Source organism: Nyctereutes procyonoides, unplaced genomic scaffold (genome assembly GCF_905146905.1).
Source record: "Nyctereutes procyonoides isolate TBG_1078 unplaced genomic scaffold, NYPRO_anot_genome, whole genome shotgun sequence".
Lineage (NCBI taxonomy): Eukaryota > Metazoa > Chordata > Mammalia > Carnivora > Canidae > Nyctereutes > Nyctereutes procyonoides.
In genome coordinates this window covers 5,381,354-5,401,182 of record NW_026575133.1, presented here as the reverse complement: position 1 = coordinate 5,401,182, position 19,829 = coordinate 5,381,354, and the positions used below count along the sequence as shown (strand labels likewise).

The following is a 19,829-nucleotide window of genomic DNA, read 5'->3' as shown; positions in this document are numbered from 1 at the left end:
CCTGTCCCGGGGGAGGCCGGATCCTGCGCTGTGTCCCGGCGCCCTGTGCTCCGGGGCCTGCGCTGTGGGATTCGCGCTCCCGCCCTGCAGCCCCCTCCCTGGAGCCGCCGCCCGAGCCCCTCCGAGCTGCTCCAGTCGGTCCCGCCGTGCGTGCGCGCTGCAGCCCTTAGGGAGCTCGGCGCACTCTCCCGGGGCGCAGGTGTCTGTTAGTGTCCCCGGGAGCCCGAGGGCATCCCCGCTCTCCTGGGTCCTGCTCCACCTCCCTGCGAGCCCCTTTCCGCCCGCCCGGGAAGGTTGGTGCAGCTCCTGCTCCTCCGGGACGGGGCTCTCCTGTCCTGGGGACACTCGCCCCGGCCTCAGCCCGGCTCCTCGCGGGGCCCCTCCCCCTCGGAGGCCTTTTGTTCCTTTATTTCTTTTTCCCCGTCTTCCTACCTTGATAGAAGCGCGAACTCTTCTCACTGTAGCGTTCCAGCTGGTCTCTCTTTACGTCTCAGGCCGAATTCGTAAATTTTCAGGATGGTTTGAAGGTTATCTAGGTAATTTGGTGGGGACAGGCGATTTGGGGACCCTGCTCTTCCGCCATCTTGCCCCTCCCCCTGTTTTAGAAGTTCTTAAAGCATTACACAGTAATTTTTTGTCTGTTGAGTCTAATAATAATGAGCCTGTGGTTATTTTTAAAATATTTTCCTAGTAATTAATTTTAATTATACTTTATAAAATATTGCTTCCTAACAGATTGAAATACAAAAAAAAGGAGGGAGGTTGCTCTCCCATAGATAGTTTGAGAAGCATTGCTCTGGAATACATACCTCAAAGTAGAATTGCTGGGTCATAGGGTACATACATCTTCATATTTATAACATTCAGTATTGCCAAATTGCTCTGCAAAGTGATCCTACCATTTTACCTTCTCTTCAGCAAGGTTTGAGTTCCCATTCCTTTGCTGCTTTATTGAATTCCCATTTCTGCACATCCTCCTCAACTCTTGGATTCATTAGACCTTTTAAAATTTATGTCAGTGTGATCAGTGTGATGGTGTACACGTATCACATAATTTCAGTTTGTATTTCTCTGATTACTAGTAAAGTTGAATATTGTTTACTGGTCATTCAGGTTTCTTTTTTTTTGGATGTGAATTGCCTGTTAATATACTGTTAGCCCATAGTTTGATTACTTTTTTTGAGCTGATTTGTAGAAGTTCTTTATATCTTCTGGATATTAATCCTTTCCCAGATTTATGCTTTGCAAATATCTTCTCTCACTTTGTGGCCTTTAATTTTCATGTAATCATATTCATCAGTCTTTTCCATTCTAATTTGTGCTTTTTCTATTCCATTTAAGAGTTATTTCCCAACCTTAAAGTAATAATTTTATTTTAAAGGTTTTAAAGTTTTGCTTTTCACATAGATATTAAATCCATCTGGAATTTATTTTAGGGCTTGGTGTGACATTAGAATTCAGTTTATTTTTTCCAAGTAGCAAGCGAATTCTTTCAGGCTATTTATTGAAAATTTCATTATTTCCTCTATTTATTTCTAAAACCATGTCATGCCTTCTCCAGAATTACCTTGTTTTAATTACTGTCACTTTTTATGTTGAGTCTTGCTATGGGAGAGCAAGTTTTTCCTTAATTGTTTCTCTTAACTAGTCTAACTATTCCTAAAATTGTCTTACACTGTCCTAGGCCCTTTTTTCCTCCTCTAAATTTTAGAACCAGCTTAAGTTCTGTAAAATGCTGTATTGAGGTTTTGGAGAGAATTACAATATTTATGATACAATATTTATGATTTATGATCTTATAAATCTGTTACGTTCCTCTGTTTATGAGAAATGTCTTTCAAAAAAATTGTTACAATTTTCTTATTAAAATTCTAGCACTTTCTTAGTTTCATTCCTATATATTCCTCAAATTTTTTACTATTATCATAGGCTCTTTTTTTTTTTAAGATTTTATTTGAAAGATAGAGCATGCACAAGTTTAAGAACGAGTGTGGGGAAGGTCCAGGGTGGGGAATAAGGATGAGCAGACTCTGCGGATGAGCACAGTCTGATGCAGGGCTCCATCCCAGGATCCTGAGATCACGATCTGAGCTGAAACCAAGAGTCAGACACTGAACTGACTGAGCTACCCAGGCGCACCAAATAGGCTCTTTTTTGAAGGTGCATTTTCTAACTGGTTTTTGCTTTTGTTAGAGGTATGCTGTTAATTTTGTTTATTTAGCAGTCTTGCTGAACATGCTGTTTCTAAGAGTCTTTTGGATTTCCCATATGAGCACATTGTCTTCAGATCAGGATAGTTCTGATTTTCTCTTTGTAGTCCTACACGTTCTAATTTTTCTTATCTTACTGGTTTAGGCTATGATTTACATACAATACAGTATTGAAAAGAAAGATGGCAACAGATACTTTTCTCTTGTTCCTAACTTTATTTAAAATAGTCCCAGGGATGCTTGCTGTGCTGAACTTTTATTGGGTTAATGAAGTTTCTTTCTGTTTCTTGCTTGCTGAGAGTTTTTGTCATGAATCACTGTTAAAACTTTGAGATTTTTTTTCCGGATCTGTTGAGGATGACCATATAATTTTTCTTTTTGAAGCTATTAATGTGAATTATATTAATAGATTCTCTATTACTGAACTGTTTTGCCTTCCTGGGCTAAACTCACTTGATCATGATGTAGGAGATTCACCCCAATACATTTTTCTTTATGTCTTGCTGATAATTTCTTTAAAATTTTTACTTTTATTGCCTAATTTTTACTTTTATTTCATAAATTTCAACTTATATTTTTTTCTTGCACTCTTATTGTCAGTTTTTTTCACAATTACACTAAGCCTCAAAAATGAGTTGGAGAGCATTTTTTTTTTTCTGTATTCTGGAACATTTTGTATAAAATATGTTATCTCTTCATTGTAGGTTTGGTGGAACTCACTTGTAAAAACTATCTTGGTCTAGTGGGGTTTGTGCTTCTTTTGTATGATTGCTTGTTGTTTGTGGTAACATTTAGCCAGCTGATTTAATTTCTATACTAACAATAGTCTATTGGGTAGTTACATTTTTCTAGAAAATTGTCATCTGAAATTTCAGATTTATGGGCATAAACTTGAAGAATTTTATTCTGATTTTGAAAACCCTCTATCAGATATGCATGTCCCTCTTAATTGCGAGTATTGTTTATCTGTGCCTTCTGTTTTGTGGCATCATTTGTGCCAGAGGTCTGTCATACTTTATTCATCTTTTCACAGAACTGTATTTTGATTTGGTTGATTCTATTGTCACTTACTTTTCACTTTTATTATTTACACTTATTATTTCTCTCCTCCTTTTTTTGAGTTTTCTCATTGGTTCTCTTCTAACTTCTTGAGTTACTTAATTCTTTAGTTTTCAGTCTTTTCTAACGGAAGCATGTAAGATTATAAATTTTCTTCTAAGTTCTGCTTTAGGTATATCTCACAAGTTTTAAAATGTAGTTTATTGATGTTCATTTTAATTTTTTAAAAACATTTCCATTATGATTTCTCCTTTCACTTAGGAAGTATTAAAAGTATTTCTTTCAATTTCTGATTAAATGGGTTTTTAGGGGGCTACCTCTTGCATGACAGTCAGAAAATATCTGTTATATGGTCTTAAGTATTTGTTGAAATTTGTTTTGTAGCCTATCAATACATGGTACTTTTTTGGTAAATGTTTTGTGTATGCTGGAAAAGACTGAATGTGTTTTCTTATTTGTTGGATGTGGTTTTCCCTATATATCCATTAGGTCAGGGTTATGAATTGTGTTGTTTACATCTTCTGTATTCTAATTTTTGCCTTCTTGAGTTATCAGTTACTGAGAGGTGTGTGTTAAAATTAAAATCTCCTACTGTGACCATGGATTTGTTGACTTGTAATTTTTTTTCTTTATATATTTTAGGGCTATATCATTAAGAGATTCAGTATTGTTACATCTTCCTGGAGAATTGCTCCTATTATGTAATAACCCTCTTTATTCCAGACACGCTTTTTGGCTTAAGACCTATTTTGTCTAATGATATTATAGCTATGCCAGATTTCTCTTGGTTAGTTATTTTCTTGATGTATCTTTTCCCATCCTTTTACTTTCAACTTTTCTATGTCATTATGTTTTAGGTGTGTCTCTTGTAAACAGCATATAGCTGGATTTTGTTATCTTATCCAATGTGAGAATCTGTCTTTTAACTGGTGAGTTTAGTCTTTTTATATTTATTGTGGTTACTACTATATTTGGATTTGTTTGTATCATTTAATTTTGTGCTATTTACCATGCATTTTTTTCCTCTGCTGCTTTTTTCTCTCTTATCCAGTTGGTATTGAATTGGATTTTCTTTATTCTTTTCTTCCTTTTACTTGCTTAGAAGATTTATATTCTGTTTCTAGAATGTATAATTAGTCATTACCTATAAAATGTTGATAAACATGCCTGACATGACCAAGTCTAAAGCTAGTCATTTTCTCCATCTTACCTTTTTTAAAAAAGATTTTATTTATTTGACAGAGAGAGAACACAAGCAGGGGGAGCCACAGGCAGAGGTAGAAGGAGGTGGAGAAGGTAGAAGAAGTTGGGAGCCATAGGCAGAGGTTTGAAGGAGGTGGCTGAGCAGGGAGCCCAATGTGGGGCTTAATCCCAGGACCCTGGGATTATGACTCAGTTGAAGGCAGACACTTAACCTGCCGAGCCATCTAGGCACTCCTCTTTCTATTCTCTTAAATAAAACCTTAGAATGCTTTAATTCTTATTACTGTCCCCCAATTTTACATATCATTGCCTCGTATTCTGGTTTTATGTTTTTATTCCCCCATTAATTATTACCATTATCATTGATTCTTACAGTAAACATCTATTTTGATTTATAGGTGTTACTTAATTTTTTTCCCTCGCCATTGTTTTTGGCAGTTCATTCTTTTTTTCTGCTAGTTTGTTGTTATTATTGTTTTGTTTTTTTCAGTGAAGGCTAAGGAGTCGATATTTACTCAGTTTTCTTTGGTCTGAAATGATTTTATTTCATTCTTGCATGGTAATCTAGCCTACAATTCTAAGCCCAGCGAACCTTACTTTTCTTTGTCATTATGGCAATATTATTTCATTTTTGTTTGGCTTCTCTTCTTTTTACTTTTATGATTTTTCTCTCTGTCTTTGGGTGTTTCAGTTTCATGTGATGTGTCTAAATGGAGAAGAGCTTGCTTCTCACTGGGCTGGTGGGTAGAGCTTTTTAGCCTCCCTGGAGCTGAAGCCGTCTAGTGGTCTCAATTTTATACAGGAGTCTCAGTTCTAACATCTCAAGGCCTCATCTCCTGGCCTTGCATAGGCAATATCCCAACTCCCTCTCCTTCACTTGTCTAATAACCACCACCAAGTCTGCCACTGTACTGGCTCTCAGCTCTCCCTTTGCTTATGTCTCTTGAGGATCTCTCCTACTTTCTTATTATCTTAGCCATATGTTAAAAAAAAAATGTTATAACACCTTAAGGTGTTGTTAGCTGAAGGTTTTTCTTATTTGCATACTCCACCATTTTTCTAAAACTAGAAGTCTACTCATGCTCTTTATTGGTTTATCCCTGCATGTTAGAGAGCATGTTAAATGGGATGACTGCAACAGTTTTTCTACATTGAGACACCATTCTCTGGGTTTTAAATGTAGGCTCCAGATGCCTTACCTATTATTCAAGTTTTATCTAGAGCTTCTGCGTATAGGTAAGTTTCTAGTCCAGTTGAGCATCATAGTCTATTGGGTGTGTGGTGTGTGTGTGTGTGTGTGTGTGTGTGTGTGTGACATAGGTTGATTTTATGCTAATGGAGAAATAGAGAAGTGTGCGCTGGGGTCTTTGCCACAGGATACTGGATCTTCTGGAAATAGGAAGCCACTTGGAAAATTTTTTTCTACTATGTACTTCCCCCAGGGGCCAGAGAGAAGATGTGTTAATATTTAACCTCTTTGGTGGAAAAGAAGAACTGAGAATGTTCTTCAAGAATTGGAGTGATTGTATTGAAAGTGTAATTAGGGTCTTTCTTCCCTGGTCCTGGATCCTTTGGTTAGGTCATGGGTTTACTTGATTGAGGGTGTTTGGTTTCTTCTGCTGCAGCTAACTTGTTCATCCCTAACACTTGTTTTCCACAGGGTCATTTGAATTAGCCTGCTTTCTCTTTCTGATACTATTTTCAACTTGTGATCTCCCTGATGGTAACTGAACAGTTGATCCTGAGTATATAAAATTCTTAACCTACTACTAAAGATGAGGGTCATCTAGCCTTCTTTCTAGTCAAATTATTTGTGGTCTTCTCTTGTCAGCTGGCTCTGCAGTCACCTTTTCATTGTGACTACTCAATCATTCTTCTTGTCTTTTTGCCTTCTGCCATGTCCTCCTAGGTAAGTCATGTACATTATTTTCTCTAGGATTTCTTCCAGAGGGCTTTTCTCGGTTTAACTTACCTTCCTTATTCTTTCTTTCTCCTGCCATTTTATAAGATTGTTCTGTGTTGCCATGCATTTATGTTGCTCTATTTTTGTTCTGAGTACTTTCATGAAGTATCATTTTCCCAATTAGCTTGTGGACTGTTGCTGTGTAATCCCATGAAGGAATGGAACCTTTTGTACTCCCCTTTCTCACAGAACTAGCACTGTCAACAGAACAGTGAAATAGGAAATAAATTTCCTTTTTTATGTTAAGTAGTTTATAGTCTGGGTGGATAAACTTAATGAAAGTTAGCCCATAAAACATATAATTAAATGTTAAGACTGTGTGCTGCTAATTCTAAATATTTCTGGAACTAGAGAAATGTTTTTGAATGTGTCTTCTTTTGTGTATGATTATAGAAGCAGAGAAGATCGCACAGGTGGCAAAAATTCGGTTCCAGCAGAAGGTGATGGAGAAAGAAACTGAAAAGCGCATTTCTGAAATTGAAGGTACATCAGTGAGAAAAGAGGCTCTGGCTGTCCGAGTTGCCTTTCTGCCTCAGAAATTGGGCTCTTGATTGTGGTGGGCGGGAGGACAATAGACAGAATAATCTGGTCTGGAGGACTTTAGAAAATTGCCAGTACACGTTCAGCTCTTGGTTTGGTTTGTGACTGTAGGTAACTCTTCCTTTCATTTTCTGTCCTTTAGTTATGGCTTATTAGCTACCACTCTGTTCTCAGGCAAAGTATGAGAATTACCCATAACCAATTGTAAAGAATGTATAAGATAAGAAAACCCACCACTACCAGTTTCTTTTCTACCCAGCAACAAAAAAATACCAAAAAAATTAGTGGTGGTGGGTGGGGGAGAGAAGCTGCAATTTTTGTAGAGGCTTTCAAACTGTTTGATTTCATATAGTGAGATGTTAATGTTCTGAGTTCACAGTCTTGAAGACCAGATATTCAACCTCTGTTGCTTGTATAGTGTTGCTTCTTGTCATTCTCCATTAACTGACTTGATCAAATTTGAAGGAGATGGGGACAGTGCAATAAATAGAGCAGAGCTTTCATGTCTGGACTTCATTATTTTACTTGAAGCATAGAGCCTGGGTAGGGTGTGAGGCTTTTTGAGTGATGAGGGCTAGAGGAAAGAAGGAGCAGCATTAGGTGGAAAATGAAGTGGTCTCTAATGAGCTAAGAGTTCTTTGACATTGACAAAAGTATTCCCCTTTGAGAAGAGTGTTTCTGGGGACTGGGATTTGAAAACTACTAATGTTAAATGCCTTTAAGTGATCAAGGAGTACTTGGCTGGCTCAGTCATTGTAGCATGTGACTCTTGATCTCGGGGTTGTAAGTTCAAACCCCATTATTGGGTGTACAGATTACTTTAAAAAAATCTTTAAAAAAATAAGTAAGTGATCGAAATATTAGGCAGTGGATAAAGAGACCCCTGTTTAACATAGAATCTTAACTCTTACCCAGCTAAGGAAATAGATTACAACTTTTTTTTTGTTTAAAACACCCTGACTAAAAAAAAAAAAAAATAAATAAAAAAAAATAATAATAAATAAAAAAAAAAAAATAAAAAATAAAACACCCTGACTGTATTTTGCTTGCTAGATGCTGCGTTCCTGGCCAGAGAGAAGGCGAAGGCAGATGCTGAGTATTATGCTGCACACAAATATGCCACCTCAAACAAGGTGACTGGCTCTTTGTGCCACTGTCCTAATAATATAGTGTTAGGGATTTTGCTTTTCCTTGGGGGGTTGGGGGGCAGGAGAGGCCTCTAATATGATAGACGTGATCTCTTCAGTGTCAAGGAAGGGTAGTTACCACCACACTCTAGAAACAGCTAATCACTCATCAAGACATATTGCACACTCATTGGGAGAACTTTGTCGAGTTCCTTGTAAAAGTGGGGAGCTAGGACAAAGGTAAAATAAACACAGGTCAAACACATATGTAAGTCATCTATCTGTACTGCCGTTATCCGGGCTCAGTAATCAGGAAAGATGACAGTCTTCTCTTGGAATGACAGGAGTAACAGAAAAAGAGTAAAAGTCCATTTAGGGTTGCTTCCCAGGTAAGGTAGCTTTTTTGTAAAAATGCTAAGCTTGTTTAGTGTGGTGTTTCTCATCAGAAACTCTCTTTGCATTTTGAGATGAAATACTCTTTCATTTTTGAAGACTGTCTCTTGCATTATGGGCTATTTTGCATCCCTGACCCTTGCCTGCTAAGTGTCAGTAGTGTTGATTATTCGAACAGTCAACACCTCCTCCCCACAGCACATGTTTCCAAATGCCCCTGAGTATTGTTTGTTTAACTGGATTTTAAAAATATTCTAGTTGTGAGGAATTTCATGTGTGATAATTTGAGAAACAAGGTTGGGTGATACAAGTGAACAGTTTTTGTTTAGAGACTCAGGTTAATCTAGGTCTAGAGAACGTAAGCCTACTTAGTAGGTATTAGAAAGAGGCTGTTAGGACGCTTATGGTAGTCTGAGAAGGGGAGGATATGACAAAGGTTTATAAAGCTATTAATTGTAGAGTAGATAGAAACATTGAAAGAGCTGAGAAAGGTTGCCAAAGTGTTTGGTGTCTTTTGAAGGATTAGAGTCAAGATTTAAGGTATAGACAGGTCTTAAATTCTTTCAGTTTAGAAAGGAACAACATACTAAGGGTTCAGAAGAATGATCAGATATGATAGGTTTATAGAATGAGAGTTGTCAGTACTTTGAAATCCAGTATAAATTTTGAAGTAAATTTAACATATTTGAGGAGACACCACTCTATAGAAACAATGGGATTTGGTCAAGATGGAGGCAAGGTGAGAAACTTTTGTGTATAAAACTAGCAATTCAGATCTGTTGTGAGAGAAGCTGGCCAGGCACAAGTATCAAGACCTTGTCATTAGGTTAGCCTTATGTTGAAAGGGATAGCAGTTTTATGCCATTTTGAAAAATGCTGTTCAGATATTGACCTATGTTAGTTAGTAAAGCAATAGAAAGTAATTTGGTTATGTACTGTGACCAGGTTTGATGACAGTGTTTCAATAGAGGATATGTATCAACTGGAGAGAGTATAGACTCAGAAAGTAGAAGGTGTTGGGGGCTATGAAAGGCAAGATGGGCTTTTGCCTAAGGGGACAATCCAGAGACTTGAGGTGAGGAAAGGATTCCTAGAGGAAGTATATTCCAGGAAATATTAGAAATAAGTTTTAATCAAACCTAAAGAGATTTTGAGTGTATATATCATGGCAGCATGATATAAATTTAAAAAATCTATTTGATTGGCAGATATCTGTCCCTCACAGTGTTTAAATACCCAGCTTCTAGATAGAGGCATGAGGCCAGACCAGATGATTTCTTGAGATTTTTTTTCCACTTTTAAAATGTGGTCAAGAAAAGCAGAATCACAGATGGTTGATTATAAGGTTATGAACCCAGCTCCTTTGAAGCTCTGCTACTCTCATCCTTTGACCTATTTACCTCTTAAAAGAGAACCTGCAGAGATTCCAGACTGATTCCAGGTTGAACTCAGCTAGATGAAATAAGAAAGTATATACAAAATTATTTTGCAAGGTCCAAGTCACTATGGAAATCTTAGTTATTATCCTTGTTCCCAGGAACCCACCTCCTCAATCATTTCTTTATTAAAAAATGAAGGACAGGAGCTTGTTTAAGGAACTCCAAGTCTAAAATATAGCTGTTAATGTGATAGCCATGCTTCAAACTGAGAGGAGGTCATTGGCAGTGATTCAGCATTGAGTAGTGATATTCAGAAAAGCAGTAGGAAAAACATTTGTGAGAAAAGAGAGAGATGACTGTGGGACAAAAGCGTCCTGATGCCTTTGCTCTTGTTTGCTCCCACACAGCACAAATTGACCCCGGAATATCTGGAGCTCAAAAGGTACCAGGCCATTGCTTCTAACAGTAAGATCTACTTTGGCAGCAACATCCCTAGCATGTTCATGGACTCCTCTTGTGCTTCGAAATATTCAGATGTTAGGACTGGAAGAAAAAGTTCTCTCCTCTCTAAGGAGGCTCTTGAACCCTCAGGAGAGAGCCCCATCCAAAACAAGGAGAGCACAGGTTGATGCAAGTGGTGGAAATGTACTCCCATATCAAAATGTGGCCCAAGGGGTTAAGTGGGAACAATAGTTATACGACTCTTCAGATTCACAGAGAACCTGTGCTCCGTCTGTTCTGCCTCTCCTGTGGTAGCCCTGGTTTATCAGCTGATTGGAAGATAGAGCCAGGTGTCTGGCACCCAAATGTCTTTTCAGCCACAGCTTTATCAAGTATCCTGTGTGTGTTCCTTTCTGAACTGGTACTCATGAATGAGGAAAAGTCGGATGCTAAGATACTGCCTGCACTGGAATGTTAGACATTAACTATATAACAAGCTGTGTTTTTCTAAGCTGAGATCTATTGAATAATGTTTACATTGGTCCCCGGGGAGATGTGTGCTCAGCCATTCAAGACAGGAGGCCAGAGAAGATGGCCAGGATGTGGTAAGTGTAAAGAAGATCGATTACACCTGGGGCCTAGGCTCTCTCTTTGGGGCCCAGTCCCAGTGTTCATCTGTGTGATTAGCATCTAGTCTGCTGAGGTTCTCCAGGAAATGATCTTCCACTTGAGCAACTATTTACTTGATACTATTTGCACCTTTTTGTTTTCCTATAGTCGAGTTGGTGGCCTGCTGGGATATGTACCTTGCCACCCAACCAGGGATTCCTAATCACTAGTTATTGCATTAGTAGGCTCAGAGATAGAGCTTGGCTTGAAGTTCTGGGTGAGATGAAACCTTTGCTTTGAACCAAAGCTCTGGGGCCCTGCATTCCCCTCCATTGGATGATGACTGCATCACTTCCCCAAGGCCATTCATAACTAAGGTGCCTGGTTTTTAGCTATAGACTCCTTATATGTCACCTCTCAGCTCTGGCTGGCCAAGAGTGGGGCAGGGCTTTAATCAGAACTGCGAGCAGCATACAATCCCCAGCTGTTCACTGTATAGTATTATATCATAACTGCAGGAAGTTTTCATTTTAAAAACTGGATTTGGGGTACATTTATTTGCCTCAGTACCTCTGCCTAAAGGCTAGTCCTAGGGCTGCCATGGTTACTGGCACACCGATTCTCCTCAATTTGTCCTTCTGGAGCCTACATAGTGTGGAACAGAGTAACTTAGCATCTTTGGTCATCTTTGTCCCCCTCTCTCTCTCTTTTTTTTTCCCTGGCTCTGAGATACTGAAATCAAAGTTGTTCTCCACCTTTCATCCTCCCTAGGAAATCAGGACTCCACTGACTTCCTGGGCCGCCAGGGGATTTAATCTCCTGTGAGAGGATGACAGAGTGAGTTATGAGTTGGCCTGTGGCTATGGGAGACCTGTTTCATCTGGGCCTTTATTCCCTTTGGATTACCTTTCCCGAAACAGTGTGCTGCATAGTTAGGCCTGAGTTTGTGCAGCTTGTTAAGACACTTTTCATGTATATGATGTTGAAGCCAGAGAGAAAAGTCATGGGACCACTTCCAGAAACCTTTCCGCTGTCAGTCCTGTCAGTCTCATGACAGTTTGCGGGTTGTGCCAAACACTTTCTCTGGGGAAGGTATCCCAGACATGAGTGGGTCTTTTCCCTGGGCCTTACACTAGAGAGGCATTTGTAATATGGAGAGAATCCTTTTTTTTATTTTTGCCTATTGTATACACTCTCTTTATGAATGGATCTTACGTTTTCTAGTCCTCCTTTAAAGAACCTTTGAACTATAAGAATAAATTCATCACCTGTCATGGTATCGTTGCTGCAGGTAGATAATGATTGTTGTGGGAAATTTGGGTCAATTGACCTTTGTGCTTTCATTCCTAGAGATGTTTCCTATTCCCATGAGCTAAAAGCTGTTGCCCCAAAATGATGGATATGGGTTTTCTTACAAGCCCCCTGGTGACAGAGTTGAGGAACAGGGAACTAATGTTGTGAAATTGTAAAGAAACTACTTCCACTTAAACTCTCCATGGAGTGTGCTTCCCAGTGCTCGCTCAGGCTCTAAGTCTATCCCTCCTGCAGGGATGTTCCTTTTGGCAAATATACACTGTAATCTTGAAGTCTAAATTTATATGTGAAATGCTACCTTTTTTTAAAAAAAAGAAACCAAATAAAATTATTTTACTATCAGTGATTTGTATTTTTTTTCCTATGTCTCCATTCTTTTCTGTTGATTTAACACGTTGCTAAGACTGTCTTGCCCATTTCAGCTAGGTAGCCAGTTTATTTACTAGTTTAACTCAACTGTAAAGGCTTTTCTTATACTCTTCTCAGAATACTGCTTCCCGAGTATAAGAATTTTGAAAGCAGGGTTTCCACTCTTCCTAACTCACAGAATTTAACAAGGAATGTTGTGTTTCTTGGTGGGATGTGGCCAGCATCAGACGAGGAAAGAGGGAGCCTGGAGCATTGTGCCCTTCAGAGTCTAAGAAGTAAAGAAGGGAAATGGTGGTTTTACTGAGGCAGAGGAAGGACAAATTGTACAAATTATAACTGGCAGTGGTATGATGTAACTAACTTCACTAATTCAGATGTTAGTCCAAGAGCCAGGGCTGGACCTGCTCTTCCTAAGCTCTCAACCTTTCCTTCCTGGGGAACAGTTTCACAGTGATGTTGGGTATCAGGGTTTGGTAATTGGGAGTTTTGGGGAAAGCACCCCTTTACTTGGGTTTCTGTGGACTCCAACCCCATAGTATTGTATATCTGCTTCTGCAGACCAGGGAAATTTAACTAAAACCAGTTATCCTGTAGGCTTTGGTGGGTATTAAAATGAGGTAATTTAGAACTTGCTGTGGAAAAAGGAATTTTGTGAATTAGAAGTTGTGGCTTCTGGTTGCTTTGGGATTAAGTCCTAGGTGTGTGCATAGAAAGCTGTGATCTGGCCCCCACTGGCCTCTCCAGCCCGGGTTCTTGAATGTGCCTTTTTTGTGTCTCTTTACATACATTGTTCCATCCACATGGCTAGTTTTTTTCCCCTTGTAACTCCAACTTTACTTTGCTAATTCCTGATGAATCTTTACTTCTTCAGACAGGTAACTTTAAACTGCTGGCTCAGCACTCCACATTTCTGTCTTTGTAACATTTCACACACCTCACTTTACCTGTTTAATGTCTTTCCTCACAAGTGTTCAGCTCTCCAGGGGCAGGGACTGTGATCCTCCTCTTACTTGGGCTGGTATCTATTGCTCATGCCGGTCCCATATGAGTTGGCCAGTTTTGTCACTTGAAAAAACAAAAGGATGAATGTGAAATGCAGGAAAGTAAGTAGTGGGGGAAAAAATGTAGAAGTTAAGGTAGAGTGTCTGTGTGAGGACTTAATGTGTAAGTAACTGTGGGAAGTTATGTAACATCTCTGAGCTTGTTTATACATCCTCGAGGGGCTCTTCAGTGGGTTCAGCAACATATTTTTATGCAACTAGCATAATGATTTCTGCATGGTAATTGTTGGGGTACATTTCTGCCTTCAGAAATGAAGCCTACCGGGATCCCTGGGTGGCGCAGTGGTTTAGCGCCTGCCTTTGGCCCAGGGCGCGATCCTGGAGACCTGGGATCGAATCCCACGTCAGGCTCCCGGTGCATGGAGCCTGCCTCTCTGCCTCTCTCTCTCTCTCTGTCTCTCTCTCTCTCTGTGACTATCATAAATTTTAAAAAAAAAATAAAAAATTAGAAATGAAGCCTACCCCTGGAGGCTGATCTGGGGTTCCCAGGCCCTATCCCACTCTCATACAGAATATAAAGGGGGCAGTGATATCTAGCAATGAGAATCTCATGGGAACTGAACTCTGATTTTTTATGATGGATTTTAAAAAGGAGGAAGACATAGAAAATGTGTTTGCAGCTCTAAGGTACCCAAGCCAACTGTCAACCTTCTTTAGCCCAAATTCTCTTCCAGGACATTACATACCAAGACATTTGGGCTACTGCTGCCTCTAATGGTTAATATTTTTGGTTAATACTTACAGAGCACTTCGCATTTGCTAAAACATATGTGCACTGAGGTTGTAGTCAGTCTTCTGTAGTGATTAAGGGGTTGGGTTTTACATTTAAACAGTTCCAAAGAATAGAAGAGGAAGAAAAGGTGCTAAACCTGACCAAAATACTATAAAACAAAAACAGTTACCAATCTTAAAAATAACAATGCAAAAGTCTAACACATAGTCTAGCATCACATTGAAAATAACTACACCACCATCAAGTGAAGATAATCAGGAATACAGGAACGGTCTAAAATCTTGTTTAGTAAAATTAACCATGTAGGGCCATCTGCGTGGCTCAGTCAAGTGTCTGACTCTTTATTTCAGCTCAGGTCATGATCTCAGGGTCATGAAATAGGAGCCGGACATCAGACTCGGCTGGGCATGGAGCCTGCTTAAGATTCTCTCCCTATCCCTCTCCCACTACCCCTCCCCGCCCCCACTCCCACACCCTCAAGCTCACTGTCTTTCTCTAAAAAAACAAAAACAAAATTCACCATGTAAGTAGAATTTAGGGGACAATCACATGATATCTCATTTGTACAGAAAATGCTTTTGATATGAACATCCATTTTTAATTTTTTAAATCCTTAATAAAATGAGAATGAATACTTCTTTAGCCAGATAAAACATTTCTCAAATAAGGCTAAATGATAAAAAACTAAAAGGATCCCCATTAATATCAGGAATAAAACAAATCTATGGGACGCCTGGGTGGATCAGCAGTTAAGCACATCTGCCTTCAACTCAGGGCGTGATCCTGGAGTACCAGGATCAGGTCCCACGTTGAGCTCCCTGTATGGAGCCTGCTTCTCCCTCTGCCCATATCTGCTTCTCTCTTTCTGTGTCTCTCATGAATAAATAAATAAAATCTTTAAAAAATATAAATCTATCTACCATTACTAGAATTAGAAAACAGGAATGAAAAAAATTTTTAAGGGAGACAAATTTGTAGATGATATAATTGTACCTGGAAGATAAAAGAAAATTTTCTGAACACAATTACAAAAATAGAATTGTTCAGTGGTTAGATATGAATTTATTACTTTAAAGATTTTATTTACTCTAGAAATATCATGAATGGGGGAAGGGGCAGGGGGAGAAGGAGAGAATCTCAGGCCAACTCTGAGCTGAGCATGGAGCCCAACACAGGTCTGATCTCATGACGTTGAGATCCAAAATCAAGAGTTGGATGCTTAAACAACTGAGCCACTCAGGTGCCTCACAAATTTATTATTATTTTAAAGATTTTATTCATGAGAGACAGAGGCAGAGATACAGGCAGAGGGAGAAGCAGGCTCCATGCAGGGAGCCCGACATGGGACTCGATCCTGGGTCCTCAGGATCAGGCCCTGGGCTGAAGGTGGCACTAAACCACTGAGCCACCCTGGCTGCCCACAAATTTATTATTTTAAAACAATCAATTGCTACCCTATATAAAATGAAACCTTTAAAAAGATGTAATGAAGGCAAGTTTAAAAGGATAAAATGCTTAGCTAAACTAACATCCCAAATTTATAGGGAAAATTTTAAAATAGTCACAATAACCCTACCTAATGTTAAAGTATAGTCACAGTTACTGGGGCCCCTGGGTGTGTCAGTTGGTGAAGTGTCTGACTCCTGATTTCAGCTCAGGTCATGATCTCAAGAGTCGTGGGATCAAGCCTCACATCCACCTCCATGCTCCGTGTGGAGTCCCTCTCCCTCCGCCACTCCCCTCACTACCCCCCCCCTTGATTGCTCTCTCAAAATCTTAAAGTCACAGTTACTGAAGCTGTGTACTACAGCTTCTTTAATAGATCAATTAAAGTATAGGAATAAACTGAAAAATATGGATTATTCTATAGAAGTTAGAAAATTCTGGGGGAATTGGAAACAATATATATCCCTATCTTACATCTTACATGAAAATTTGTTCTTGGTGGCTCAAATATATACACAGAGAATGTTAAACTGTAAACTAAATAAAATACTTATAGAAGGCAATATGGCAGTATTCATCAAAATTTAAAACACATACACAATTTAAAAAGTACCTTCACTACTTGGAACTTATATCCTTAATGAATACTTCCCCCAAACTAAAAATATTCATTGTAGCAATATTTGTGATATTTAAAGACTGGAAGCTCCCCTGAATATTCATTTTTTTTAAAGATATTATTTATTTATTCATGAGAGACACACAGAGAGAAGCAGGCTCCTCACAGGGAGCCTGATGTGGGACTTGATCCCCGGACCTGGGATCATGGCCTGAGTCAAAGGCAGATGCTCAACTGCTAGCTACTAGGCGTCCCTAAAAATTCATTTCAAAAGAATTTTTTCAACTCCATTATTTTAATAAAGTGGAATAATAAGCAACAACCACCATATGAGGTTACTTTTTGTGTAAAAATAGGGGATGTATATATGTTTTTTTTTCTTTCTGTAAATCGCTAAGCAATTTTATCCTTCTCCCAAAGGATATATCATAAGTGGGTAACAATAATTACATTGAGAAGGAACTAGAAGAGTATAGGGAAAGACAGATTCATTTTCACTTTTCACCCTTTTGTATATTTTCTTATATTTTATACCATGTACAAGTATTACCTACTCCAATCATTGTAAAATAATGTTTAAGGAAATACAAAATAAAGTGAAAAAGGAAGCTTTCACTTAAATAGAGATGCTTTATAATCAGATAGAACCCGGTTCAAGTTCTAGCCATGCCACTTGCTAAATTTAATCTCAAATTTATTTCTTCTTTCTGAATGTCAGTTTCCTTGTTTACACCACATTAACAAGGAGAGTCTGCTGGACATGGCTAAAGTGAAAATTAAATGAGATTTCTAAAAAGACTAATAAGTGCAGTGTCAGGTAAATGTGAAGGGACCAATATAAGTTGTGAGTATTGGTATTATTTTCTCATTTAATCTTCACAAAAATCTTTGTGAAAAAGGAAGAAAGCCTGTTGTTTTGGTTACCCCACCCCATTTTATAAGCAAAGGAAGTGGGGCTTCATTCAGCAGTTTCATTATCTCATTTTCTTTCATTCACATCTGGATTCAGAAAGGAAAAAATTTTCTGTAAGCTCCTGATTTGGTACAGCAATTCCAGTAGTTCATTGTCTAGATGATATGGATTGCAAATCCTAGTTTTTCAACAACTGACTATTGCACATTGACCATAATACTGCTCTTCCTACTGAGAACCATCTTACTACTCGGGTAAAGGTAATATATGAGAATGTGTAAAATAGCCATAACTCTAGCCAGCCACTCATTAGGCTAGTTTAAGAGTCCTGTTCAATCCACTATAATTAAGAGTGTTAGATGTGTTTTTATGAACCAAGGATAAGTGTGATAAAGTACCATTCCACTCTCCATTTCTTGGTTTCAGGGCACTACTGTATTGCATTGCTGTCTTTGGTCTTTTTCACTTGCAAGGAGTTTCCCAACCCAGAAAAGTTTGATCCAGGACACTTTTTGGATAAAAATAGTTTCGGGTAAACAGAATACTTTGTGCCTTTTTTCCTTGGTAAATACAAATAAATCCACCCAAGTCATACATGCACATTCTGGAAAATTTTTAGCTTCACTGAATTTATGGCGTAACTAAGTAATCCACTGGTGATAGCAAAATCAGTCAAATCAAATTGTTACAACTCTCCAAACCTGGATGAAGCCATTTAAGTCTGTACACCAGTAAGATCAGATAAGTCATCCAGGAACTATTTTGTTGTTTGGTAACTGAATACAATGCAGGTTTTTAAACTAAAGAAAGTCAATTCAAATCAGGTATGTTACCAGATGACAAATTTGCTTTGCAAGCTTTTGTTGATCTCCGCTTTGTAATACAGACTTCCAAAACAAAATGTACAGGTTCCTTTCTTTTTTGTAAACTATTAACCATTATTTTCTGATTCTTAGAGCCAGGGGCCTTCAAAAAGACCTTGGCCATCTTCCTTCTTCTCCTCTGAAATTCAGAGCCCCATGTAACCATTGCCTCTGTGCCGGAGCTGGTTGACTCCAGTTAATATTTCCTGTAGGTTCATAAAAATAATTTAGGATTGGTCAGCATACATGTTTTTCCTTGTTATCCAATCATTTGATTAGTATTTCAGAAATAATAGTTGATATGTTTCGTTTCTAATTTCAATGATAAAAGTGTTCAACATAAGAAATGGAAAGTGCAGAAAAGCAAAAAAAAAAAAAAAAGTTTATCTACAAAGATAATCACTGTCAGTATTTTACTATATGCCCTACGTGCTCTTGAGCCCTCCCATCACCCTTTTCTCTCCACCCTCCAACCTGCCCTTCTCTATCGCACTGCCACCCCCAAGTTCGGTGGCAGCCAAGCAGCAGGAGCGGGAGCTAGAGCGGGGAGCCAGCTGTGGTCTAGGAGTCCATGGCCTAGTGTTAGGGAGGTGGCAAGAAGAAACTACTATGATGGTGATACTGGAAATTATTATTATGGACATAATCAGCCCATGAAACCTCATAGAACCCTCATGACCCATAACTTGTTGCTAAATTATGGCTTATATAGAAAAATGGAAATAATACAGTCCCCATAAAACCACTGCTGAAGGAATGACAAAATACCACAGTGATGAGTACGTCAAATGTTTACATTCAATAAAACTGGATAGCATGTCTGAGTATAGTAAGCAGATGTAGAAATTTAGTGTTGGAGATCATTTTCCAGAGTTTGATGGACTCTGAATTTTGTGAGTTCTCAATTGATGGTTGGAGCTATGAAGTTAAGCCAACAACAAGCCAATGTGGCTATTAACTGGGCAGGAGGGTTACATCATACTAAGAAATCAGAATTAGGATTCTGTTGTGTTAATAATATTGTACTTGCCATCCTTGAATTACTGAAGTGTCATCAGAGAGTCTTATATATTATTATTGATATTCATCATGATGATGGTGCTCAAGAAGCTTTTTATTCACAGATCATATAATGACTGGATCATTCCATAAATATGGGGATTTGAGGGATATTGGTACAGAAAAAGGCAAATACTCTACTGTGAACTTTCCAATGAGAGATGGTATAGATGTTGAGTCATGGGAAGATAAGTAAGCCTATTACCCTAAAAGTGATGGAGATGTATCAACCTACTGCTGTGGTGTCAGTGTGGTGTCAGTGTGGTGCAGACTTAGTTACTTCAATATTACAGTCAAAGATCATGCTAAATGTGTAGAAGTGGTAACAATTTTCAATATACCATTACTAATGCTTAGGGAAGGTAGATAATCTGTAATGTTGTTCAATATTTGACATATAAGACTGTAGTTGCCCTCAATTGTTGCAGTTCCCCATAAATTGCCATATAATGATTACTGAGTATTTTGGACCAGACTTCAAACTGCATATTAGTCCTTCAAACGTGACAAACTGAAACACTATGGAAT

At 38.5% G+C, this 19,829-nt stretch overlaps 1 protein-coding gene and 1 pseudogene across 1 annotated transcript in view; both read left to right on the top strand.

Annotated features, from left to right (window-relative positions):
* ERLIN1 (ER lipid raft associated 1) overlaps nt 1-12,580 on the top strand; it is a 40,532-nt gene extending 27,952 nt beyond the window's left edge. Inside the window, exons 10-12 of the mRNA XM_055300258.1 lie at nt 6,829-6,918; nt 8,029-8,108; nt 10,282-12,580. Coding sequence (XP_055156233.1) covers nt 6,829-6,918; nt 8,029-8,108; nt 10,282-10,503 — 392 coding nt within the window. The 3' untranslated portion in view covers nt 10,504-12,580. The remainder of the gene's footprint in view (nt 1-6,828; nt 6,919-8,028; nt 8,109-10,281) is intronic.
* A 5,584-nt stretch (nt 12,581-18,164) lies between these two features.
* Nucleotides 18,165-19,618, top strand: LOC129493558 (histone deacetylase 2-like; annotated as a pseudogene).
* Nucleotides 19,619-19,829: the final 211 nt, after the last annotated feature.